The sequence below is a fragment of the Aulostomus chinensis genome, chromosome 14 (genome assembly GCF_037954235.1).
Source record: "Aulostomus chinensis isolate RoL2024-O1b breed Wild chromosome 14, RoL_Achi_v1.0, whole genome shotgun sequence".
NCBI lineage: Eukaryota > Metazoa > Chordata > Actinopteri > Syngnathiformes > Aulostomidae > Aulostomus > Aulostomus chinensis.
In genome coordinates, this window is record NC_141333.1 from 226534 (window position 1) to 253657 (window position 27124).

Sequence of the window (27124 nt, forward strand, 5' to 3'; positions counted from 1 at the left end):
AAGGGTGAAAGGGAGCTCCTAACCCTGTAAACAAGAAGATCAGGTGCATGAACGCTGTCGTATTCAGCAGGTAAACCACACTTCAATCAATCAGAACAGACGATCAATTCACCTGGCAGAGGTGCGTCCTCCACGGTCACCAGTAGCATTAAAAGGGTTAAAATACTTATTGTATAATAGCTTTATTTTACAAGCATCTGCAAATTCTACACCCGAGAAAATATGATGTGATGTCTTTTCAAAGACACGGACCCCCCGCAGGTCACAGCGGGGTGGCAGGGCACCATGGTTTCAAGAGGATTCCCAGGAAGTGAGAGAAAAACAATATTCATGATAATCAGCTGGGAAATGTGCTTTACGGCTTGTGTATGAGCCTGATACCGTCATCTGAAATTGTGTTTTCTAATCAAACTGATTAAAATCACTCACTAATTATATTACATGTTACTAAAGCTGAACTTCATGCTTATTATATAACATACAATAGTTATATTGCAGACCTACAATGTACATAGCATCATTATCGGAAGGGGAAGAAAGCTCTACCACTGCTCGCAAATTAATATTTTTTGTGTTGACCCCTGACATGCTTGCTTTTCATTTATTTCTTCATCTCATTATTTTACTTTTGATCTCTTTCTATAGTTTCCTTCTGAGTCTACCCGATGTTTAGCATTTAGTCTCTTTGTATGATTATGATTTTTCGAATAAAGTTTGTTGTGAAAGGTGGACTTGTTGATGCACCAGTCACTGTAACGTGGCCGCCCGCGGCGCTGCTGGTGGAAACCCAGAAGCGTCTGCAGCAGATGGAATCAGTGTGGATGAGGCGCACCGCCCCCTCCATGATTGCAGAACTGGGTCGTGCCTGTTCGCGCGCTATTACGTCAAGCACGTGCGACTCCGGTCCACTAGGGGCGCTGGCGCGTCACTTAACTGGCTAAGCAGTAAACCGACGGAGAGAAAAGGCCGTTGCAGCGGCAACGCGACGTTTCCTTTGTGAGGAGAGAAGCCCACAGCTACAAGCTAACCCGCTGTTTCAAGATTCGTGCGTTCGCTTGGCATTGCAAAACAACCACAAGGATCGTCTTTACTGGGTCACGCCGTTAGTCACAGCTACAGGTGAGAATCAAGACGGCGCCCCTGTTAGCAGTGTTAGCTCCCGCCGTTAGCCTCTTTGTTCAAGCCGCGGGCGGCGAGCGTTAGCTTGCTAACAATCGTCACCTCATGTATCGCTTTGGCGGGGAGTTGAGAGCCCGTCCAGATTCTACATGTTCTGATCTGTTTGAGTTGATGTCGCCACCCCCCCAAAAAATAAAAAAATCGACGTTTCACCAGAAACGAACCAGTTCACATTTCCGGTGTTATTTTTCATGCTAATCTTACAATGTATTTAGTTCCTGCGACGTGTAAAGCAGCTGTGAACGTAGCCCTTCTATTTTACGTCCAAATTGGTGCGGTAAAAACGATGTTTTTTGTCAGTTAATAAAACTGTAATGAGTGAAATTGTAACAAATTCCAGGGATCCGAGCAGGATCACCAACTAGCACCGTGTCTCCGGGGCGGGACGATCAGCTCCTGGTGGAGTTCGGCTGCTGATCTGCGGAAGCGTGTTTCTGTCACGCCAGAGGAATAAAAATAGGTCAGAATGACGTAACCTGACAGTCTGATTGTTATAACAGTAAAAGATTTATGACGAGACGTGATATTTTTACTGCACATCTTTACGTTTTTTCAGATTATAAACTTGTCACATTATACCGTGAAGCTTAACTTTACTGTTAATCAAATACAGCATTTATACTTCTTAAATCAGATTCTATTAGATAAGAAGTAAAACTTGTCGTTATTACAATAAACATGTTCAAACATGACAACTAGGTCGTAACATGATAACAAAAACAATAACGTTCTCAGGCCACGTGATTAAGCTGGTTTCCTGAGTTGGCAATTCCTTGGAATTTGCTCTGGTGGTGAACTGGCACCTACCCGCTGTCATTCTTCCCTCTGCCAAACTCCATCACAGCATACGTGTTATTTCTGATCATCTCATCCACCGTGTTTAGAAGCCATAGTACCGTGCCATGTCTCAATGACATGACGTAGAACTTATTCAAATCACGTAATTTCACCATATTCCAACGATCCTTCCCTCACACCACTTATCTATCCAAATGCATGTTTCAATAGTATACACATGCGGATGTGTGCGCGTTAGCTGGGTGACAACATTGCTTCTAAAGGTTTTTCTTCCTTTGTTCTATAGAATAGCTAATAGCTACTAAATGGTCTCAGGCTGTCAGCTCTATCTGCCAATTTGGAGGTCATTGACCCTGACTGATTCCTCCACACGCGTGACAGGTGGTGTCACATGAAATGACGTTTGCTGATTTTGTTCCAGACGCAGTGAAGCACGTGAGCTGTCTCTATGGCGCTAAGACGAGGACACATAAGGTACCTGAAGGTAAGTCTGCTTATATCAACGTATTTGACTGCATACTAGATGGGAGTGTTGTACTCTTTGCAATCACTTTTGTGTGTTTCAGGTGTGTGAGGTGCAGACATCTCATGGTGATGATGTCAGAGATGGTCAACATACTGTCAAAGGAGCCACTACTGGAAAGGTGAGCGCTGGTGTCTGGAGGAGCAGGTGGTCTGGATGACCTCTCTACCCTGCTTCACACTGCTGAGTGGGCATCGTTCTCAACATGGTGTGTATGTGTTTGCAGGAGCTGTATGATAATGGGTACAGCGAGCAGATGATGGAGGACGAGGATGCCAGGACCAACCTCATAGTTAACTACCTGCCGCAGAGCATGAGTCAGGATGAACTGCGCAGCCTGTTCAGCAGTGTGGGCGACGTGGAGTCCGCCAAGCTGATCAGGGACAAAGTGGCAGGTAACGCCCCCTCCAGTAGGGTTAGGGTTACTGCATTCACTTTCACTAGGATAACGGTGGGGTTCCTTTACCAACACCTCTGACCATCCGCTGTGAGGTAACAGTGATTGTCATACTTCGTACAAACACATGCTCGTTGTCCAAACAATGGGGGATCCCTGAATCACTCTCTGAGACCCCTGTTGTGGGCGTTTCCCAGGAGGAGCCATAAGTTGTGGCTACCTCATTGAACCCATCCATCAATCCAGCAGGTTGTATTTGAAAGGATTGACAGTGAGTCAGGCAGCTCATCCTGTAACCCTGAAAACTGGGTGTTTTGATACTGATTCACCTTGACGACGTGAAGGTCTGAGTCATGTTCTTATGGCAGCAGTGTTCAAACTTCATCTTTTCTGGAGATATACAACCCTGTTTGTCCATGACGGCAGATCAGACATCAGGAGGTCGAAACTTTACTCAGGTCTAAGCATATTGGTGCTGTGGGCTGCTTCTATAACAGGACAGTCGCAAAGACCCTGAGGGGTATGTAGCCTATGTTAGCTTAGCTTGACTTATTTTACAAAATAAGACTCATAAAGTGGCTCTAACAAAATAGTCATCTTCATCATAATTATAATAAATTATCAGTACTTTAGTTTTCATTAAAACTGGTCCAGGGTCAACCCTGACAAGACATGCTCCTTTGTCTAAGGAAACATTTGTGATGACACTAAAGATCTGTCAAGACTTTTCTCTCTTTGATGTGTCCTATTTATTTTTTATATCTATCTTATACAATTTATTTTCTGTCTTGTTTGAAAATGACTTGTTGGTTATATATTACTGATTATATTTTCACTGTTTCTCAGAGTTTTACTCGGCGTCAGGCAGCAAAAGCAGTTACGGCTCAAGTGAAAAAAAATTTAACTAATAGCGCATTTTTTAACTAAACAAAATGCACACCAATTTTGTTTGTGATTGGCACTTAAGATGTTTCAGTACAACCAGATTTTTGGAAATGTGTGAATAAGTTAATAGATAAACTTTATGGGGAATCTTTACTTTCTGCATTGTCACTGTTCCTTGAGCCATCTGACTGGTTGATAGCTGTGACATCATGAATGTCTACCACTGCTATGATATCATTTACCTGATGTTTTAAATTCTTTTCAAGATACCTCTTGAGCAACCTTAGCTGTTAGCAGCACGATGCTTTGATTCATGTCAGAACGCCTCTGGACTGGAGTTTTTCTGGGGTTGGGGCCTCACTGATAACTGTTCAAAAACAACTTTATTATTCAAGTCAGACTGAGTCCTGCTGCTGTTCCGTCTCAACTTCCCTGAGGGCTTCAGCCTACCTGTCGCTAAAGGGACGGCTAACTGCTGCGAGCTGTACCAGTTCAGTAACCTCTGAGCGAACAGACGCCACTTTGACCAATGGAGTCCAGCAGTAAGATGGTCAGGTAGCTTTGCTCATTTTTGTTAGCTGCTGTGAATTTGTTTGGTTAGCAGTGTGGCTAACATTAGCAGCCCCATCAGCTGACTCTGTTCCGGGTTCCCGGAGCCAAACCTGGAAGGAGCACACCTCAGTACTGTCACATTAGTCCTTGTGAACAGGATTCAGTGTCTGTGTCACCCGAGCTTCCCCCTCTTCACTGAATGTCCCATTGACGAGATGCAGCTGGGGTGTAAGACTGCCCTCCAGTGGGTACTTGCAGTGGTGTGTTTACAGGCTAAATCAAGGCAACCACTTGGGACATCTGGAAAAAAAGTTTCTGTTTAGAATTGATTAATTATGAGCTGCACCACATAGAGTTGGCTTGATAGTGGAATCAGTATCATGAAATATTAACAATCTGTGACCCAGGAAGAAAAAGCTGCTCAATAGGATCCCCCCCCCCCTTTTTTTTGTACATTTGTTTTTTCAGCAAAAAACTCAGGCCAAATTGACTGCTGTTATTTCACATTTGAAGTGATGTGAGTGGATTTTGCTCCTCCTCAGATGTTGAGACAGAAGGAATTGTGAAGCACGTCACTTCGCCAGCACAATGTGACGTCATCCATCCATCATTAATCGACCTCTTATTTTTACAATGCAAGTCTTAGGGTGAAAGTCTAGTGGTGTCGCAGCCCATCACATGACAGATGGAGTAGGGAAAACAAATTGGAGCATTTTCATTGGGTGCAGAATGAGTCCCCGCCCATGAGGGCAGGATGAGTCATCGAATGTCAGAATAGTTTTAATGACAATCAGCAAAAGGATGCAGTTTAAAACTGAGATCTTTCATTTCATGGCAGTGTTGAAGATGTTTGTATGAAACTTGTTTTCAGCGTGTTTTGATTAATTTGTTTTCCTGTCTAAAGGAGTATTTGGTTTGGTTTTGAAGGTCGCCTGTGTTTTCTTTTCTGCTGTTACTTTATATTTGTATTTTTACTCCAGGGTTAATGCCTCCAGCCGGCAAGTGTTGGCAGCTAATGGACGCTAACTAGTCAATCAGAGCTACGTGGATTGAGGACATCAGGAATGTCACATGGTCCAATGTAAAACTGCTCAGTTGGTTCAGACTTCAACTTTGACATAACAACTGAATGTGACATAGCCAGGAGCAGATGATGGAAGGAAAGCTCATTCTGTGTCTGAGTTCCCTGAATGCCACATCTTGACTATTAACATGATCCTGACAGGAGACGTTCTGTATGATAACATACGAGCCTCTTTTGGGGATGGTGGGTCAATGAATACCAATAGTTTGCCAACCTGGCAAAATGCTGTGCTAACTTTGCTTTATGCAGCCATCTGTGTTGCCTAGAGACCTGGCATGGCTGATGGCGATGTCTCCCTCTGCTTTGCTTCCAAACCAAACTTTGCAGTGAGGGAGGAGTGAATCTCCAATACAGTTGAGTTGGACCACTGAGATCTCAGAATGTGTCATCAGAATATGTCACCACCCAAACACTGCAACTGGTTTGGTTCCAACTGTCCCTCTGGTCCATGATGAGTAACCCCTGTAACACACTCTGGTGCCAACTGGGGCAAATGATGTCACTAGCATTTAACCAGCTGCTGGAAGGGCAACACAAACAGGGCTGCGTCTTTCATGTTTTCTGGCTAGTACAAAATAGAACAAATCATAAAGACTGGTGTCGTGGTCAACGATGCTACTCCGGTCGATTGACTTAAGCAACTGTTACGAGACTGCATGTTGAATTTGAAGTGCTGGAGAGTCTTAAAAACCTGGGTTGTTCCCAAGAGTCTAACAGAGCCTACAGAGGTCATGGAGGTCATTAAAGGTCATCAGGGGAAACACAAGAAGCCTGAAGCTTAGTGGTGGTGACCTTGAAGTCATGTGACCCTGGTGTAGCTCCTCCCTAGGCTAACGTTAGCTTAGCACTGCTAACCGTAGCATCCAGGCTTCCAGCATCATCAGAGGGTTCATTAGTGAAGATGATCTTGATGAACTGAACCTGGAAGATCATCAACTTTTGTTCACCAGAGCTGATTTACTGGTTCAATCACCACAATCACATGGAGCGATCCTATTGGCTGCTGGGAGGAACCAGGAGATGACCACTTCCTGTTGGTGGGGGAACCAGGAGATGACCACTTCCTGTTGGACCACAAACAAACCTCATCCCTGACATGACCACTTCCTGTTGGACTACAAAAATACCTCAGTCCTGTGCTGTCCAATCAGTGAGGCTACATTATTGCAGCGCTGTGGTTGCTGACCCATCTCGCATCCTGGATTTCACATGGGGATTTTTGCTGCTTGCTGTTATTGTGTCAACAATAACAGAGCGTTTCTTTAGAAATTGTGTTGAACATTAGTGGTTGTATTAAGAGAATGGTCGCATGATGTTTTTTGTTTTGTTTTTGTTTGTTTTTTTAAAATCTTGTCTCAACAACAGGATGGGAGCGAGAGTGCAGCCCCTAACCCTATGGACGAGACGATCAAACTGTCGCAATCTATTTGACCACGTCGACATTTCCATGCCTGCCGAGAAAGTTGCACTCGCATCTTTCAAAGTGGCTCAATAGGAAATAAGCTGTTCTTTTTGGACCTCATCTACCAAAGCTCATTTCAAAACCAACCAGTCAACTGTATGAGTTCTCTGAGGTCCTGTTGAGTTTGACAATGGAGGATGAGCTGATTGTCTCTTGTTCTTCACTCAAATGTCTGTGTGCCACAGCCGACATGTTTGACCACCACTGAGAGAGCTGAGCGACCAGGACCTGTTAATGGAAATATGTGCGCTGACTGCAGGGGGCAGCCAACGCGTACTAGCAATCTCTGCTAGCCACAGTTAGCGTCCTGTTGTAGTTTACCACAGCGTCCAAAGTCTGTAGTGCCTGAAGTTGACTGGCTAACTAGCAACTCTCAGCTGTTGCCTGCATCCAAGACCACACAGTGTGAACTGTCCGCGACCAACTGCTTTATGTAAAGTTGGCAAATTTTAAACATCAAGCTAAAATGACAATAGATTAATGCTCCAAACACCTACATTCTCACATAAACAACATTTGAAATGTAAATCTACAGTAGGAGAACAACAGCAGCGTCTGTGTTCCGCTTCTCTTTCCAGAGACCACACTCATAGAACCCTGGGGTGAATTAACCCACATGATCATGTGTCCATGTCCATGAACATGTGAGATTGAAGCAAGCAGAAATTTGCTCTGCATTGAGTATGAAACCAGCTTCAGGTTGACCAGCCTCTGCCGACTGGCACGAGCTGAACCACAAACATGCAATGATAGGACTTAAATATTGCAAATACAAGGGCTTCCATCAGTCGAGTGAAGGCTCTACCACCATTGTTTTACCTCATTCTGTAGTAGATGTTAATTTATCAGAGGTTTGTTTACATCAAATATTCAAGATTATCACATTTATCATTTAAAGTCAACAGGTGGAGTGAAACCTCAATGCTGGCGGCTGAATCATGTGATCTTGCAGGTTCGGGGAGCGTCCTACACAAGGCAGGACACGTTAGCCCTCAGTGTAGCTTTGCAGACAGGAAGCAAAGCTTTATGTCCATTTGTAGCTCCTTCAGTTGTTAGATTTCCCGCCTGCTAGGCAGACTCGTCCTGTAGTTGACTAGAAGGGCTGTCACATGTTTAATGAGGGATTGTTTTCACCTGTTTGTTTGTTTTTTGTATTTTCCAGCTGTGAAAATGTCTGTAACCACAAATGTTTTGTTCTGATTTCATGAAGCTGAACGCTCCCTCACATGAGGACGATCGAGATCAGACCATGCTGACTGATGGATAATCTTCATTGAAAGTACAGTAGTGTCACCTGAAGGTTTCACATCAACCGTCTCATCTGCTGCTCTGCTGGTCTGGTCATGCGTCCTGAGTTAACTGATCACAAATGTGGCATGGAGGTCGACCTGCATTTTTGGAAAGCAGACACCGCAGCTTCCCCACCATCTTGATTCTTATCACCCCCTAAACTCCCGGTATACCCAAAGGTCACAGTGACCTTCTTTTCCACAGTACTGCTGAGTGCATGTACGTGTTCCTCCTGGACCAGTGTTTCTCAAACTATTTTAACCCACCTCAGAAATACTCAGACAAGTACCACTATTATGATTAAAGTTGAGAATACAATAGGGCAGCTGCTCTGTTCAGCCACACCTCATGCAGTCGTATGTAAATAAACACAATACTTGGACTGCAACATTTTCATGTATTGACCTGCTGCAGCTTCTAGTGGCGGCCAGCAGCACACGTGAGTCCGTGGCTCAGAACCTGCAGAGATGAAACACGTGTATTTGTTGCTGTGTCGATCAACTCAACCCTCAGTCACCGACACGCTTGATACTGAAGGAAGAGAGGGAGAGAGACCAGCTGATGGCCGAGAGACATTCACTCCTAAGGTGAAGCAGAGGAGAGAGAGATGCCAACCATGCGCTGCTTCCCTGCAGGTTCCTGACGAACCAAACCAGCAAATACTTGTTTCAGGAAGAATACGAATAAAAGTAGTCTCTTGATGGTCACATGACTGTGCTGATCCCATGATCCATAGCTGAGAACTTCTCCTCATACACACTCCGGGGCCTCAGCTCTTCCTCAGTCCAACTGAATCCAGACTGGAGACACTGGAGTCACAGCTCCTCCCCAACTGGCCTCATTTGTTGCGAACATTAGCAGCTAACATTAGCAGCTAACATTAGCAGCAGCAGGTGTGCGGACACTCCAGCTTCATGTGCAGTGGAAATCAACAGGACCACGTTGCGTCAGACACAAAGCTGTCACTAGAAAGACAAAACTTACTGTGAAGTTCATTCGCTTTATTTTCATTCAAAAGGATTCATTGTTTTGATCTTTTTACGTTTTTGACTTGTCATTAAAAAAAAAGTAATTCTGGGTTTCCACAGTTTGAGAACCAATGGTCCAGATAAGCGTGATCTCGTTGTTCAACTGAAATGGACATTTTGAAGGCCAGTTTTATCCGTGAATGTCAGTGATGATCCTGGCCCACCAGTCTTTGGTGCAGTGGACACTGTCAGCCCTGCGCATCAGTAGCCCGGTGGGTGAAACCGGCTTCCTCTCCCTGCCTAAAAAACAAACAGTGGCTGTACAGCAGCACAGCTTCATGGATGGCGTGTGTTGTTTTTTTCTGTGCCAGTTGTTTTACTGGCGCACAAACTAGCGGAGGATGTCACAGTATCGCCCAAACATTCATCAGAGGAAGACGATGAGGACACGATGTTCTGTTGCGCGGGAAAATTGCTCTGGATGTGGATTCTGAACATGTAAATTGACACCACGTTTTTTTGATCAAGTACCATCCCATTGCACGCCGACCCCCAAGACACATGTGAATGGCGAGGGAGTTCGTCCATGTGAGGAACCGTACAGCTGAACATTCAGTTCCACACTTGTTGCTGTTGAGTTTGACCACTGACTTCTGTATGTTTGACTGTCCAGCGCTGTAACCGGCGGTTTTGTTCTTTTATTTAGTTGTTTTCCTTTGTGTTTCTCTAGGCCACAGTTTAGGTTACGGCTTTGTTAACTTTGTTAACCCTAGTGATGCCGAGAGGGCTATCAGTACCCTCAATGGCCTGAGGCTACAGTCTAAAACTATCAAGGTAAAGTGCCACAGGTGCTCTTTGACTTTCTGTCTCCACTCATAGATGTGTTATGTTGTAGTCGCCCACCAGTAGGGGGTGCTCTCTCCTGCTAACTGTCATGGATCCAGGTATTTTAACTCTCTCATGTCATCTCGTTTCCTTTGTTTTCTGACTCGGCACATGTCGACACTGAACCTGTCACTTCCTCCAGTTCAGTGAGACACTGTGTGGAGCTTTTATTTTGACACATTGATACTTTTATTTTGACCAAACTGCCCTGATCTGTTTGGATGCTTTTATTTTGTTGTTTGATTTCTTTGTTATGTAACAAATCTGGAGAACGTTTCTTTTGAAGACTTTTTTTCATTGACTATTTAAACAAATTTAAGGAAAAATTTTAGACAATGATGTAACTGGAGTGTTATTTGTTTTGTTTTTTTCTTGATATTTCTTTGTCTTGTCTACTTGTGACGACGGTGCACTGAGACACTTCCTGTCGACTCCTGCAGGTGTCCTTTGCACGTCCAAGCTCGGACACAATCAAAGATGCGAATCTGTACATCAGCGGGCTGCCGAGGACGCTGAGTCAGCAAGACTTGGAGAACATGTTCGCTCGCTATGGACACATCATCAACTCCAGAGTCCTGGTGGACCAGGCGTCCGGTAAACACACAGATCTGCTAACCAGCCTTCCGTTCTGACACACTCCCCCTTTGACTGACATCAATGCTGTGCAGGTCTGTCTCGGGGCGTGGCCTTTATCCGCTTCGACAAGAGAGCCGAGGCTGAAGATGCTGTCAAACACCTGAACGGACACACGCCTCCCGGAGGCTCTGAGCCAATCACTGTCAAGTTTGCTGCCAATCCCAACCAGACCAGGAACTCTCAGGCCATGTCACAGATGTACCACAGTCAGTCGCGGCGCTTTGGGGGACCTGTCCATCACCAGGCACAGAGGTTCAGGTATGAGCCCAGTAATCTGATTACAGCAGTCAGATAGTAATCAGATTACTATTTGACTGCAGGAGCAGTCAGCTAATTGAAATGTTGTGGTGTGAACTACGCATTTTCTAAATTTACCTCCTGCTGCTTCCTCAGATTCTCTCCAATGAGCGTTGATCACATGGGTGGAGGAGGTGGAGTCTCGGGGAATTCGTCTACTGGTTGGTGCATCTTCATCTACAACCTGGGTCAGGACGCCGATGAGGCGGTCCTTTGGCAGATGTTCGGGCCGTTTGGCGCCGTTGTCAATGTGAAGGTGATCCGGGACTTTAACACCAACAAGTGTAAAGGCTTTGGCTTTGTCACCATGACCAACTATGAGGAGGCTGCCATGGCCATCCATAGCCTGAACGGGTACCGGCTGGGGGACAAAGTCCTGCAGGTGTCCTTCAAGACCAGCAAGGGACACAAGTAAAGGGGGGGTCGGGGTCGGGGTTGGGGCTAATATGTTAACACCAGTCGGGTCTTATTTTGACCTGATGTTCTTCTTCCTGTTCTGAAGTGATGTTGCTCCACTGGGACATTTCTGTCTGGACATGTTTCACAAGCATTCAAACACGAGACGTCTGATTGACTGTCACTCACCTGACAAGCAGTTACCTTGATGGGTTCTTCTGCAAAGTACCTCCAGTTCTCTAGAACCTGGAGAAAAGTTAGAGCAACAGAAGAACCAGCTAATTCTTTAAAAACTTTATTGCTAATCAAGTGAAGGACAGATCAAACAGATGCTGGGGAAGGACATGTACATGTCTTTCACCAGCATTTACAGAAAAATTACATGGAACTACAATGTTGAGAACTCAAGGAGGTCCCTGGACCCCACCTTGAGAAGTTCCAGGTGAGGCGCTCACGTGAGTTCAAAGCATCTGACATCACAACCTTGGATGTTTTGTGGGGTCAAAGGTCGCTAAACAGGTACATTCAAGGTTCAAAGTCAACATTTTTGTTGTGTCATGGTCGGCCATTTTGTGTTCCTGTTTGTCCTCTGGCTGAAGAACATGGCTTCCTTCATAAAGGTTTTTGTTTCAGGAGTCAAGGGGATTGCCATGTTTGATCAACACAAGCGGTCATATTGATCAGGTGACCTGGTGTATGTGATCCTCTTGTCTCCACGCTCATGTTACCTGTGTTTTGTTTTTCGTGATGTGATTGAATAATAAATCGTGGATGTCAACTACGGCTCTGCTGGTTTTCTACACCTCTGCTCTGTCCAGCGAAGACCCACAAGATCCCAGGTTCTTTAAAGACACAAAAAGTGTGTTGCCGTCCATGATTTGTCTGCTCACGCTGACGGCACGGTGACCTTCAGAGTCTCAGTTGTGACACACTTCACCTCCTGATGGGACAATGTTGGTCGCTGAAACAATAGAAAAGTACTGGTTACTGACACGTAATTGCAGGACCTGGTCAGAGTGGTACCCTCCATGACAGCAGTGTTGACGCCTGCTTATGTTGTCACACCAGCAGTGTTTGGCCACGGCTGTATCACATGGTAATGACTGGAGTGTATTTCTAATTGTCCTAATGTTTTCATGTAGTGTGAGTGGTGTAACCCGTCCAGCTCACCACAGTGCCCGTTCAGCGTGGTCAGTCTCTTTCTGGCCTCCCAGATGTAACTGTGCATGAACTCTAGTCCAAACATCTCTCTGGCATCTTCATCATTCTCAGCCTCCGGCTCCTCCACCGTCAGCGTCACAGTCCGAGTTAGAGGGTTGTCTCGGAAATTCACAAATCTGCTCCAACAAAAAGAAAATGAATGACGTTGGGGTTTGTTTAGGATTTATTACATTTGAGGGAAGTTTTACTTAATTGTATTCACGCTGCTCGGTACCTCAGAGGGGAAAAATGCTACATTGTGGCATTGGCTCATAAAATCAGCTGACAAATTCTACACAGTGCTGCAGTCACAGGCCGATCCACAGTGCTAACATGGTGGCAGGCATGTGAGCACTAACCTTAACCTGCTTTCTTATTTTTGGGAATCAACTTGCCTTGGACATGAGCGAGATGTGGCGGCAGCTCTGCAAATCCAGTCGTACTACAATCTCAACCACATACACTTTTTTAATAGTGAAAGCAGAAGGACAACACCATGCATGATGATGTCGGTGACAGCAAATACGAGCTCTGAAGGAATTCCAGAGTTTGTTACCATTCATGTTTCTCTTCTCAGTGCTGGTTTATTCTGATTTGTCTTGGATGCATTATTGACTCGTGAGCAAGAGACACAGTTGGGCCTGATGGTTCAAGACGTCAAGCTCTGCCTGGTTAAACTCCTCACACAGCAGGTCCTGCTGATGCACCTGAGGTTGGACATGTCCTCCATCAGTGGCGGGATGTCTGTCAGGCAGTTGCTGCTGAGCACTAGTGTTTCCAAACGTGTCATCTTGCTGATGTTCTCCGGGAGTTTCTCCAGGCGGTTTCTCTGCAGCCACAGTGCATGCAGCTTCTTCATCCTGAGGACATAAATGTCTCTGGTGATTGCTGGCTGGCTGGGTGGGTGGGGGGGTATTACTGCAGTTGTCCTTACCTGTGTATGTCTTCTGGCAAATGTTGCAGGTGGTTTCCACCCATGTCGAGCCATTCGAGGGCTGGCAAGTCAACCACACAGTTGGGAAAAGAGGTGAAGTTGTTCATAGAGAGATCCAAGTGCTGCAGCTGCCTCAGGTTCTTCAACTAAAGAACATGAAGCAGAACACTTGAATTCTGGTCCAACATGTGTTGCTAAACTAGGTTTTGCAGGTATAAAGTGTTGCAGGGTCCCACAGGTTATTTATCTGGGTCATACCAGGTCCGGGAACTGATCTGAGTTTGGGTTTTGTAGCTAGCAGTTGGCTCAATTGACACCTGAACCTGGCTCAGACACTCTCTGGATTCTGGCTTTATACCAGGTGAGAGTGCTTAAATCAGTTTAGAGCATGGTTTAGGTTCGTATTCACACCTGATTTACTGGAACTTGGTCCAGCTTTGAGTTTGCATCAGGTTTGTTTTTTGTACCTGGTGTGGAAGATGGTTTAGGTCCCTGTTCATGGCCAGCTCCAGCCGTTCTAGACTTTCGCAGCAGCCCAACTCTTCCGGAATGCACTGGACTCTGTTGTAGCTGAGCAGCAGCTCTCTGAGCTGAGTCAGCTTCCCTGAGAACAGAAACAGGACGCAAGACTTAACACACTGCAATGCAAATGTCCTGAAATGGTTCTGTGTGGTCTGTGGAGGAGGGGTATTCTCACCAATCTGTTTGGGCACCTCAGTGACCCCATTACGAGAGAGATCCAAAACCAGAAGGTTCTGGAAGCTGGAGATGAAATGAGGGATCTTTTGCAGTCCAGTCCGATGGATCTGCCACTCCTGGACTTGACTTAGCTGGATCAGACAGTCTGGTAGGGACTGGAGGAGGGAGATGGATCATAAGATTAAGGGTGCACACTTGGCAACCCGTACAGTGCCCAAGCACGTTTGGCTGCTAAAGTCTGGTTTATGTGACCAGTGTGAGTGCTCCGTTCTGTGCTCCAGCGCGGTCCGCTTCCTTGGCCCTGGCATGGTTGGAGGAGGTGTGCTTGAGTGTGGTACAATTGGTTGTCCAAGGTTACATAATGTGGCCATGTTGTAAAATATATGTGACCATACCTCCACTACATACAACAATGGCGGCAGCGGGAGAGGGCTTACGTTGGTCTGATGAAGACATGGATTCTTTGATAGAGACATGGGCAGACAACAGCATGCAGAATTCAAGAATAACGAGAATTCTGAGGTCTTTTCCAAAATCTGCAACCATCTTGCCAGTCGTGGGTATAAAAGAACTGTTGACCAGTGTCGGGACAAAGTGCAGAAACTGAGAGTTCAGTATCCCCGAATACACAATGCTTTTGCAAAGGTCAGGCTCTTCGTCGGACGAAAGAGAGAAGTTTTGTTGGTACCATGCAGTTGACCAAATCATCGGCTGCAAACCATGCAGCCAGCCTCAAGGTACCTGTGAACATTCAGAGTCCAGCAGGTAGAACCACGTTACCTTCCAGTCCTCCTGCTCAATGCGGAGAACAAGGCGTCCGTCCACTGTCATCAGCTTCTGTTTCAGTTGAGCCAGAACTACTCGGTCCTCCCAAACACTGACACTCAGTCTGGATCGGAACCTGAAACATGACCCACATCAGACACTCCAAACCACTTGGACCTGCGGGTCTGCAAGGTTCCCCCAGGTGCCCTCAGCAACATTTGTCGAAATCAATAAAATCACGATCAAAACAACTGTCAGAAGTCATTGTCTTCCAGTCACTGTTCCTGTAGGTGGCAGCATGATGTCATTGAGTCAGACGAGCTGCAGGTCGCAGGCCTCAACAAGTACAACATGGTGAAATGACTATTTAACCACAATGAAGCCAGAGAGAAACGCGGCTCTGTTCTAGGTGAGTAGACTGAAGATTCTCTGGTTGACACATTGCTCCATGTTACACTCATCATTGTAATTTTTGCAAGCTTGTATTCTGAACTCTTCAGTCTGACCTTCGTCGGGAGGTGGGTCTGACCTGTCACGTGGAGCTTTCCTGCTCTGCTCCTCTTCGTGGATCCGGCAGATCCTCGTCTCCCACAAAGCTTTGATGGAGCTAACTGAGCCACGCACCACCATGCCCCCCATGACCGCCATGCCCCCCACTTCCTGTGGACAGCATGATGTCAGAGCACACAGACAGACAGACTGGAGGCATTCAGGTTTTGTTTGTTAGTTCAAGTGGAGACAAGGTCCAAAACAAGGCAAGATTCATGTTAACGGATCAACATTGGCATTGTTGTTGAGAAGTAAAGCATTGATTAAGTGATGTCATCGCTTAGTATCTTTTGACATCAACATAAAAATGTTAGAGGGATGTCTGATATTAATGATTACATCAATACGTTTTCATGACAAGAGGCACCTTCAGCCAATCAGGCATTTTATCGACTCATTAATGGAACATCTTTGATCAACGGTCAATAAGAGGCACCCAAGGATCTTTGGAGACGCTGCTTGTGATGTGCACATGTTTGTGTTGTGGCGCCACCTGCTGCATCACCAGTTATTCATCTGTTTGCCAAGTGTGAAAAGTTCACAGTGCATTAATGCAGTGAATCACAGTGAATCCTAAACTAGTGATTGCATTGGAAGTACTAGTATTTCAGTAACTCACCCCGTCTGTTTGCTTCAGTCTTGTCTCACTCGCTGACATCTGACGTCGGATTTAGTGAATAAATTTAGTCTCCAGATCACATGACTTCCTGACAGTCATATGACTCCATCTCATTGACCTATTTTAGCAACCTACCCCTCCCCCATCATTCTGAAGGTCAGCTGTCTGCAGCAGGGACCCCCACTGAGCAGGACTGGGACTACCAGGACCTGCAGCCTCTTTTTAATAGGCCACACCATCAGGAAATACACCAATACTATTACACGTACTAGAATGAAGTATTAGCACTCATCTATCCACAGGGCTCACTCATGCACACTGAGCTGCTACAGAAGGGGACTCCTCTGCCCTCAAAGATGCACCCCCCTCTGTTGGTTCCATTAAACTACTAGCTAGCCAGTTACGGTAGCATCGCTGGCAGTAGCCTGCGTGAGTGTTAACACCACCCCCTGGAGTCAGGTGTGGCTTCTCTTGCTAGCACCATCCACCCCCAAAGAGGAAGGTGTGGCTTCTCTTGCTAACACCACCCCCTTGAGTTAGGCGTGGTCTGTTTGACAGTTTCTCTGAGTTAGGGAAACCATGTCATCAGAGGTATGAAAGGTCAAGGTCAGGGTCAGGTAACTGGTTCGAACGTGATCCTAATGCTGTCTCATGGTCACTGGATGACATGTAGGGTCGAGTCTGGTACTTCGGTGACTGTGTGAGTTGTGAAATATATTCAGACCCAATGATGTAGTTCAGACCAGACGTTTCCACTGTGCCCACCTGTCGGCGTGTCCGCCGTGCCGGCTCCTGCTCCTGCAGCTTCAGCATCCTGACCACCACCCGCCCTCCCACTCTGAAGAGGTCTGTTAGTTTGGCAGCATTTTGCTGTAGCAGCTTTTTCTTTAATCTCATCTTTTCTGCTCCGCCCATTTCTTTCTCACCTGTCTTCTTTCTTTTTGACATTTTTTCTCTCGCTCTCCATCACGTTCACGCCACAAAAACAGCTGACTGAGACTGATTGGGATGAAAGAGAAACCAAACCAACTGAGCCAAATAGCCAATCAGATTTCAGCAAAATTCTCAGGTCAGACAGGACCAGACAGGGAGCGCCACAGCGACGCCCAAGGGACCGCAAACCCCAGCAGACGTGTCTCCCTCGGTGTGTGTGTGTGTGTGTGTGTGTGTGTGTGTGTGTGTGTGTGTGTGTGTGTGTGTGTGTGTGTGTGTGTGTAAAACAGGCTGGCCCAGCAGTCCATGTTGCTTGCTCTGTAACATTACTTTATATGTATTATTGCTCTGTATGTATCATTACTGCGCATGTATGTATTACTGCGCATGTATGTATTACTGCGTATGTATGTATTACTGTGCATGTATGTATTACTGTGCATGTATGTATTACTGCGTATGTTATGTATTACTGCGTATGTTTGTATTACTACGTATGTATGTATTACTGTGCATGTATGTATTACTACATATGTTATGTATTACTGCGTATGTATGTATACTGTGTATGTATTACTGTGTATGTATGTATTACTGTGCAGGTATGTATTACTGTGTATGTATGTATTACTGTGTATGAATGTATTACTGTGTATGAATGTATTACTGCGTATGAATGTATTACTGCTTATGTATGTATACTGTGTATGTATTACTGTGTATGAATGTATTACTGTGTATGTATGTATTACTGTGCGTGTATGTATTACTGTGCATGTATTCTGTTTCCACAGATCCACCAGAGCTCCAACCGCCGCCTGCATCACCCCCCCCCCTTATTCCCTACTGTTAAACCGGCCTGCGCTCCCCTCCCATGAACCAGTCTACCATCCAGTCCCCCATCAAGCTGGCTTGCTCTCTCTGCCTCCCCTTCCATGAACCAGTCTACCATCCAGTCCCCCATCAAGCTGGCTTGCTCTCCCTGCCTCCCCTTCCATGAACCAGTCTACCATCCAGTCCCCCATCAAGCTGGCTTGCTCTCCCTGCCTCCCCTCCCATGAACCAGTCTACCATCCAGTCCCCCATCAAGCTGGCTTGCTCTCCCTGCCTCCCCTTCCATGAACCAGTCTACCATCCAGTCCCCCATCAAGCTGGCTTGCTCTCCCTGCCTCCCCTTCCATGAACCAGTCTACCATCCAGTCCCCCATCAAGCTGGCTTGCTCTCCCTGCCTCCCCTTCCATGAACCAGTCTACCATCCAGTCCCCCATCAAGCTGGCTTGCTCTCCCTGCCTCCCCTCCCATGAACCAGTCTACCATCCAGTCCCCCATCAAGCTGGCTTGCTCTCCCTGCCTCCCCTCCCATGAACCAGTCTACCATCCAGTCCCCCATCAAGCTGGCTTGCTCTCCCTGCCTCCCCTCCCATGAACCAGTCTACCATCCAGTCCCCCATCAAGCTGGCTTGCTCTCCCTGCCTCCCCTTCCATGAACCAGTCTGCCATCCAGTCCCCCATCAAGCTGGCTTGCTCTCCCTGCCTCCCCTTCCATGAACCAGTCTACCATCCAGTCCCCCATCAAGCTGGCTTGCTCTCCCTGCCTCCCCTCCCATGAACCAGTCTACCATCCAGTCCCCCATCAAGCTGGCTTGCTCTCCCTGCCTCCCCTCTCATGAACCAGTCTACCATCCAGTCCCCCATCAAGCTGGCTTGCTCTCCCTGCCTCCCCTCCCATGAACCAGTCTACCATCCAGTCCCCCATCAAGCTGGCTTGCTCTCCCTGCCTCCCCTTCCATGAACCAGGCTACCATCCAGTCCCCCATCAAGCTGGCTTGCTCTCCCTGCCTCCCCCTCCATGAACCAGTCTACCATCCAGTCCCCCATCAAGCTGGCTTGCTCTCCCTGCCTCCCCCTCCATGAACCAGTCTACCATCCAGTCCCCCATCAAGCTGGCTTGCTCTCCCTGCCTCCCCTCCCATGAACCAGTCTACCATCCAGTCCCCCATCAAGCTGGCTTGCTCTCCCTGCCTCCCCTCCCATGAACCAGTCTACCATCCAGTCCCCCATCAAGCTGGCTTGCTCTCCCTGCCTCCCCTCCCATGAACCAGTCTACCATCCAGTCCCCCATCAAGCTGGCTTGCTCTCCCTGCCTCCCCTTCCAGAAGCTTCCTTCTTCAACTGTTACTAACATTTCCATGTTTTCTCCATTCTGTGTTATAAACTGTTTTCTTGTCTGTACCAACATCTCCTGCACGTCTGTCCCTCCTGGTGAGGGATCCTCCTCCCCTCCTCACCCTGAGGTTTCTCCCATTTTTCCCTGTTAAAGGTTTTCTATGGAGTTTCTCCTCAGTCGATGTGAGGCTCTGAGGGCAGAGGATGTTGTTATGATGCCATGAAGCCTGGAGACAAACTGGTGGGGAAAACAGGCCACAAAGAAAACTGCCTTGCCTTTCCTTGTATTACTGTGGGTGTATGTAATACTGTGTATGTATGTATTACTGTGTATGTATGTATTACTGTGCATGTATGTATTACTCTGTATGTATGTATTACTATGCATGTATGTATTACTGTGTATGTATGTATTACTGTGCATGTATGTATTACTCTGTGTGTATGTATTACTGTGCGTGTATGTATTACTGTGTATGTATGTATTACTTTGTATGTATGTATTACTGTGCGTGTATGTATTACTGTGTGTGTATGTGTTACTGTGCGTGTATGTATTACTGTGTGTGTATGTGTTACTGTGTGTATGTGTTACAGTATGTGTATGTATTACTGTGTATGTATGTATTACTGTGCATGTATGTATTACTGTGCGTGTATGTATTACTGTGTGTGTATGTGTTACTGTGTGTATGTGTTACAGTATGTGTATGTGTTACTGTTTGTGTATGTATTATTGTGTATGTATGTATTACTGTGTATGTATGTATTACTGCGTATGTTTGTATTACTGTGCATGTATGTATTACTGCGTATGTATGTATTACTGTGCATGTATTCTGTGTTTCCACAGATCCACCAGAGCTCCAACCGCCGCCTGCATCACCCCCCATTCCCTACTGTGTGTGTATGTGTTACTGTGTGTGTATGTGTTACTGTGTGTATGTATTACTGTGTGTTTGTGTTACTGTGTGTATGTGTTACTGTGTGTATGTATTACTGTGTATGTATGTATGTATTAATGTGCATGTATGTGTTACTGTGCGTGTATGTGTTACTGTGCATGTATGTGTTACTGTGCGTATATGTATTACTGTGTATGTATGTATTACTGTGTATGTATGTATTACTGTGTATGTATGTATTACTATGCATGTATGTATTACTGTGTATGTATGTATTACTATGCATGTATGTATTACTGTGTATGTATGTATTACTATGCATGTATGTATTACTGTGTATGTATGTATTACTATGCATGTATGTATTACTGTGTATGTATGTATTACTGTGTATGTATGTATTACTGTGTATGTATGTATTACTGTGTATGTATGTATTACTATGCATGTATGTATTACTGTGTATGTATGTATTACTATGCATGTATGTATTACTGTGTATGTATGTATTACTATGCATGTATGTATTACTGTGTATGTATGTATTACTGTGCATGTATGTATTACTCTGTGTGTATGTATTACTGTGCGTGTATGTATTACTGTGCGTGTATGTATTACTGTGCGTGTATGTATTACTGTGTGTGTATGTGTTACTGTGTGTATGTGTTACAGTATGTGTATGTATTACTGTGTATGTATGTATTACTGTGCATGTATGTATTACTGTGCGTGTATGTATTACTGTGTGTGTATGTGTTACTGTGTGTATGTGTTACAGTATGTGTATGTGTTACTGTTTGTGTATGTATTACTGTGTATGTATGTATTACTGTGTATGTATGTATTACTGCGTATGTTTGTATTACTGTGCATGTATGTATTACTACGTATGTTATGTATTGCTGCGTATGTATGTATTACTGTGCATGTATTCTGTGTTTCCACAGATCCACCAGAACTCCAACCGCCGCCTGCATCACCCCCCCATTCCCTACTGTGTGTGTATGTGTTACTGTGTGTGTATGTGTTACTGTGTGTTTGTGTTACTGTGTGTATGTTACTGTGTGTGTATGTATTACTGTGTATGTATGTGTTACTGTGTGTGTATGTGTTACTGTGTGTATGTGTTACAGTGTGTGTATGTATTACTGTGTGTGTATGTATTACTGTGCGTGTATGTATTACTGCGTATGTTTGTATTACTACGTATGTATGTATTACTGTGCATGTATGTATTACTACGTATGTTATGTATTACTGTGTATGTATGTATTACTGTGTATGTATGTATTACTACGTATGTTATGTATTACTGTGTATGTATGTATTACTGTGTGTGTATGTATTACTGCGCGTGTATGTATTACTGCATATGTTTGTATTCCTACGTATGTATGTATTACTGTGCATGTATGTATTACTACGTATGTTATGTATTACTGTGCATGTATGTATTACTGTGTATGTATGTCTTACTGTGCAGTTATGTATTACTGTGCATGTATTCTGTGTTTCCACAGATCCACCAGAGCTCCAACCGCCGCCTGCATCACCCCCCCCCCATTCCCTACTGTGTGTGTATGTGTTACAGTGTATGTATGTGTTACTCTATGTATGTATGTATGTCTAACTGTTTGTTCTTGCCGTGGTGGAGAACCTTTTGTCTTCCAATGAATCTAAGAGCGATGCCAGCTGGAGCTTCAGCTCCTGGTAGGTTCAACCAGGGGAGGGTTCCAGACAAAGTGCGATCCGAAGTCCTCAATGATGGATTGATCAATGGATCCAGGCCCCTCTCTGCCATGGACCGTGTGGCGGTTGCAGGCACATCAGTCTCCCCACGCTAAAAGACGTCACGCGCAGGCGTCCTCCCTAATAGGAACCTATCCATTTTACGTCCTGAACAACAAAGTCCTGTGGCGATGGGGAAATGGTAACGGGGGCAGGACAGTGAAGTCTGGGAGTCCCCAGCCACAACCTGGCACACAGGCGGTGGGTGTCAGTTTCAGTCATTAAGGTCTTGGACTGAGGCAGAAAGAGCTTCTCGGCAGCTGCACCCATGACTGAGCAGCTCTATTCAAGATCCGCTCTGCTCACCCCAGTAGGGGAGGGGGTTAGAAAAGGTACCCTAAACATAACCTGTCAGGGATCACCACCATTCAGTCAGAAACACAGAAAACAGTTATACATTGGAGCATGGAATGTACGGACCCTAACGGACAATTAAGCCAGCGATCGAACTGCCATCATCTCCAGAGAGCTAAGGAAGTTCCAGATCAACATCGCAGCTCTCTACAAGACCCAACTGGCTGATGAAGGTCAGCTGAAGGAGGAGAGAGGCGGATATACTTTCTTTTGGAAAGGAAAGTCTGCAGACCAGCCACAAATCCATGGTGTTGGTTTCGCTATCAAGAACTGCCTCATCAACCACCTCCATGAACTCCCTGTGGGCATCAACGAGTGCCTAATGACCATAAGTCCGAAGCTTGCCAGCAGTCATATGGTTACAGTTATTAGATCCTACACATCAACGCTTGATGCACAGGACAAAGTTAAGGAGGCCTTCTATGCTGACCTGGATAAAATTCTATCTGAAGTCCCCAAGGAGGACAAGCTAATCATGCTGGGAGATTTCAATGCCAGAGTGGGACGAAACCACCACCTATGGAGGGGCACACTGGGGAGAGAAGGGGTTGGCAACACTGACTCCAACGGCATACTACGGCTAACCAAGTGCTCAGAGCCCAACCTGGTCATCACCAACACAATCTTCCGTCAAAAAAAAGTTCAAAACATCATGGATGCATTCTCGCTCCAAACTGTGGCATCTCATTGACTTCGTCATTGTCCACTCCAAAGACTGCCGTGATGTCCTTAACACCAAAGCAATGACCAGTGCAGACGACTGCTGGACTGACCACCGCCTCATTCGCTCCATCATGTCTATGTGCTTGATACGGAAAAGGAGTATGCAGAAAGGACAGAGCCGGCCAAAGCTCAACATCGAGCTATTGGATGACACCACCTATCAACAACAGCTGCAGGGTGCTCTAAGCACAGCGTTGCCCCAACAGTATCCAGAAGATACTGAAAAACACTGGCGCACACTTTCTACTGCCATCATGAACTCCTGCAAAAACATTCTTGGTCACAAAAAGCGGAGACATCAAGACTGGTTTGATGAGAATGACTCAGAGATTCAGCAACTCATTGACCTCAAGCGGCAAACTTTTATCACTTGACAAAATGACATCCACTGCAAGGTGAAAAGAGCAGCCTGTGCCAAAGCAAAGGCAGCTGTCCAAACGCAAGTTAGGCAATTAAAGAACCAGTGGTGGACAGAGAAGGCTCTGGAGATCCAGCAGCTTGCTGACTCTGGGGATACAAGAGGATTCTTTGATGCCAGAAGAGCAGTATATGGTCCCAGGCACTACAGACATGATTTTCACTACATGCCAACTGCAAGAAAAATGCCGGGAACAAAATCTATCATTATAGATGGCCCACATAGATCTCACCAAAGCCTTCAACTCAGTGAACCGTCAGGCCCTCCGGCTGGTCCTAGCAAAGATTGGCTGCCCTGACAAGTACATGCGGGTACTGAGACTGCTGGATGACGATATGTCAGCCACGGCACTCAGTGGCAGTGGAGACGAAACTGAACACTTCCGGGTCGACACAGGAGCCAAACGGATGTGTCATCGCTCCAACACGATCTTCCATCTTCATCGCCGATATCCTCAATCTCACAAACAAGCATCTGCCCCAGGGAGTCTACATCATGTACAGGACTGACGGCCAACTCTTCACGTTAAACGTTTCAGGGCCAAAGGCAAAACCACCATCATATCAATCATGGAGATGCAGTAGGTTATGTATGTATGTATGTATGTATTACTGTGTGTATGTATGTATTACTGTGTATATGTATATATGTATTACTGTGTGTATGTATGTATGTATGTATTACTGTGTGTATGTATGTATTACTGTGTGTATGTGAGTATTACTGTGTGTATGTATCTATGTATTACTGTGTGTATGTATGTATTACTGTGTATATGTATGTATGTATTACTGTGTGTATGTATGTATGTATGTATGTATGTATATATTACTGTGTGTATGTATGTATGTATGTATGTATTACTGTGTATATGTATTATGTATTACTGTATGTATGTATTACTGTGTGTATGTATGTATGTATTACTGTGCGTATGTATGTATGTATTACTGTGTGTATGTATGTATGTATTACTGTGTGTATGTATGTATGTATTACTCTGTGTATGTATGTATGTATTACTCTGTGTATGTATGTATGTATGTATGTATTACTGTGTGTATGTATGTATGTATTACTGTGTGTATGTATGTATGTATTACTCTGTGTATGTATGTATGTATTACTGTGTGTATGTATGTATGTATGTATGTATTACTGTGTGTGTATGTATGTATGTATTACTGTGTATATGTATGTATGTATTACTGTGTGTATGTATGTATGTATTACTGTGTGTATGTATGTATGTATTACTCTGTATATGTATGTATGTATTACTGTGTGTATGTATGTATGTATTACTGTGTGTAGGTATGTATGTATTATCAAGGTGTATATGTATGTATGTATGTATGTATGTATTATCACTGTGAATATGTATGTATATATGTATTACTGTGTGTATGTATGTATTACTGTGTGTATGTATGTATGTATTATCACTGTGTGTATGTATGTATGTATTATCACAGTGTATATGTATGTATATATGTATTAGTGTGTATGTATGTATATATTATCACTGTGTATATGTATGTATGTATGTATTACTGTGTGTATGTATGTATGTATTATCACTGTATATGTATGTATGTATGTATTACTGTGTGTATGTATGTATGTATTACTGCGTGTATGTATGTATGTATTATCACTGTGTATATGTATGCATGTATTACTGTGTATGTATGTATGTATTACTGTGTGTATGTATGTATGTATTATCAAGGTGTATATGTATGTATGTATGTATGTATTATCACTGTGAATATGTATGTATATATGTATTACTGTGTGTATGTATGTATTACTGTGTGTATGTATGTATGTATTATCACTGTGTGTATGTATGTATGTATTATCACTTTGTGTATGTATGTATGTATTATCACTGTGTGTATGTATGTATGTATTATCACTTTGTGTATGTATGTATGTATTATCACAGTGTATATGTATGTATATATGTATTGGTGTGTATGTATGTATATATTATCACTGTGTATATGTATGTATTACTGTGTGTATGTATGTATGTATTATCACTGTGTATATGTATGTATGTATGTATGTATGTATTACTGTGTATGTATGTATGTATTATCACTGTGTATATGTGTGTATGTATGAATGTATTACTGTGTGTATGTATGTATGTATGTATTATGACTGTGTATATGTATGCATGTATTGCTGTGTATGTATGTATGTATGTATTACTGTATGTATGTATGTATTACTGTGTGTATGTATGTATTATCACTGTGTATGTACGTATGTATTATCACTGTGTATATGTATGTATGTATGTATTACTGTGTGTATGTATGTATGTATGTATTATGACTGTGTATATGTATGCATGTATTGCTGTGTATGTATGTATGTATGTATGTATGTATGTATGTATGTATGTATGTATGTATGTATGTATTACTGTGTGTATGTATGTATGTATGTATGTATGTATTACTGTGTGTGTATGTATGTATGTATTACTGTGTGTATGTATGTATGTATTACTGTGTGTATGTATGTATGTATTACTGTGTATATGTATGTATGTATTACTGTGTGTATGTATGTATGTATTACTGTGTGTATGTATGTATGTATTACTCTGTGTATGTATGTATGTATTACTGTGTGTATGTATGTATGTATGTATGTATTACTGTGTGTGTATGTATGTATGTATTACTGTGTATATGTATGTATGTATTACTGTGTGTGTATGTATGTATGTATTACTGTGTATATGTATGTATGTATTACTGTGTATATGTATATATGTATTACTGTGTGTATGTATGTATGTATGTATTACTGTGTGTATGTATGTATTACTGTGTGTATGTGAGTATTACTGTGTGTATGTATCTATGTATTACTGTGTGTATGTATGTATTACTGTGTATATGTATGTATGTATTACTGTGTGTATGTATGTATGTATGTATGTATATATTACTGTGTGTATGTATGTATGTATGTATTACTGTGTATATGTATTATGTATTACTGTATGTATGTATTATTGTGTGTATGTATGTATGTATTACTGTGCGTATGTATGTATGTATTACTGTGTGTATGTATGTATGTATTACTGTGCGTATGTATGTATGTATTACTGTGTGTATGTATGTATGTATTACTGTGTGTATGTATGTATGTATTACTCTGTGTATGTATGTATGTATTACTGTGTGTATGTATGTATGTATGTATGTATTACTGTGTGTATGTATGTATGTATTACTGTGTGTGTGTATGTATGTATGTATTACTCTGTGTATGTATGTATGTATTACTGTGTGTATGTATGTATGTATGTATGTATTACTGTGTGTATGTATGTATGTATTACTGTGTATATGTATGTATGTATTACTGTGTGTATGTATGTATGTATTACTGTGTGTATGTATGTATGTATTACTGTGTGTATGTATGTATGTATTACTCTGTATATGTATGTATGTATTACTGTGTGTATGTATGTATGTATTACTGTGTGTAGGTATGTATGTATTATCAAGGTGTATATGTATGTATGTATGTATGTATTATCACTGTGAATATGTATGTATATATGTATTACTGTGTGTATGTATGTATTACTGTGTGTATGTATGTATGTATTATCACTGTGTGTATGTATGTATGTATTATCACAGTGTATATGTATGTATATATGTATTAGTGTGTA

General features: G+C 43.7%; 2 protein-coding genes and 1 pseudogene across 2 annotated transcripts; 2 read left to right on the forward strand and 1 right to left on the reverse strand.

The window, feature by feature from the left end:
• Nucleotides 1-937: 937 nt before the first annotated feature.
• On the forward strand, nt 938-12125 carry LOC147249332 (ELAV-like protein 1). The gene is made up of 8 exons (XM_086223271.1): nt 938-1119; nt 2399-2461; nt 2544-2621; nt 2727-2895; nt 9869-9972; nt 10464-10617; nt 10692-10917; nt 11053-12125. The coding sequence occupies exons 2-8, from the start codon at nt 2426-2428 to the stop codon at nt 11369-11371; spliced, it is 1086 nt and encodes a 361-aa protein (XP_086079397.1). The 5' UTR covers nt 938-1119; nt 2399-2425; the 3' UTR covers nt 11372-12125.
• On the reverse strand, nt 11744-15589 carry lrrc39 (leucine rich repeat containing 39). The gene is made up of 8 exons (XM_086223272.1): nt 15480-15589; nt 14966-15086; nt 14184-14340; nt 13954-14090; nt 13487-13632; nt 13260-13412; nt 12523-12689; nt 11744-12313 (listed from the first exon to the last, which is right to left on the reverse strand). The coding sequence occupies exons 1-8, from the start codon at nt 15587-15589 to the stop codon at nt 12270-12272; spliced, it is 1035 nt and encodes a 344-aa protein (XP_086079398.1). The 3' UTR covers nt 11744-12269.
• Nucleotides 15590-22811: 7222 nt separating this feature from the next.
• On the forward strand, nt 22812-24032 carry LOC147249334 (uncharacterized; annotated as a pseudogene).
• The last annotated feature ends 3092 nt before the right edge of the window (nt 24033-27124 follow it).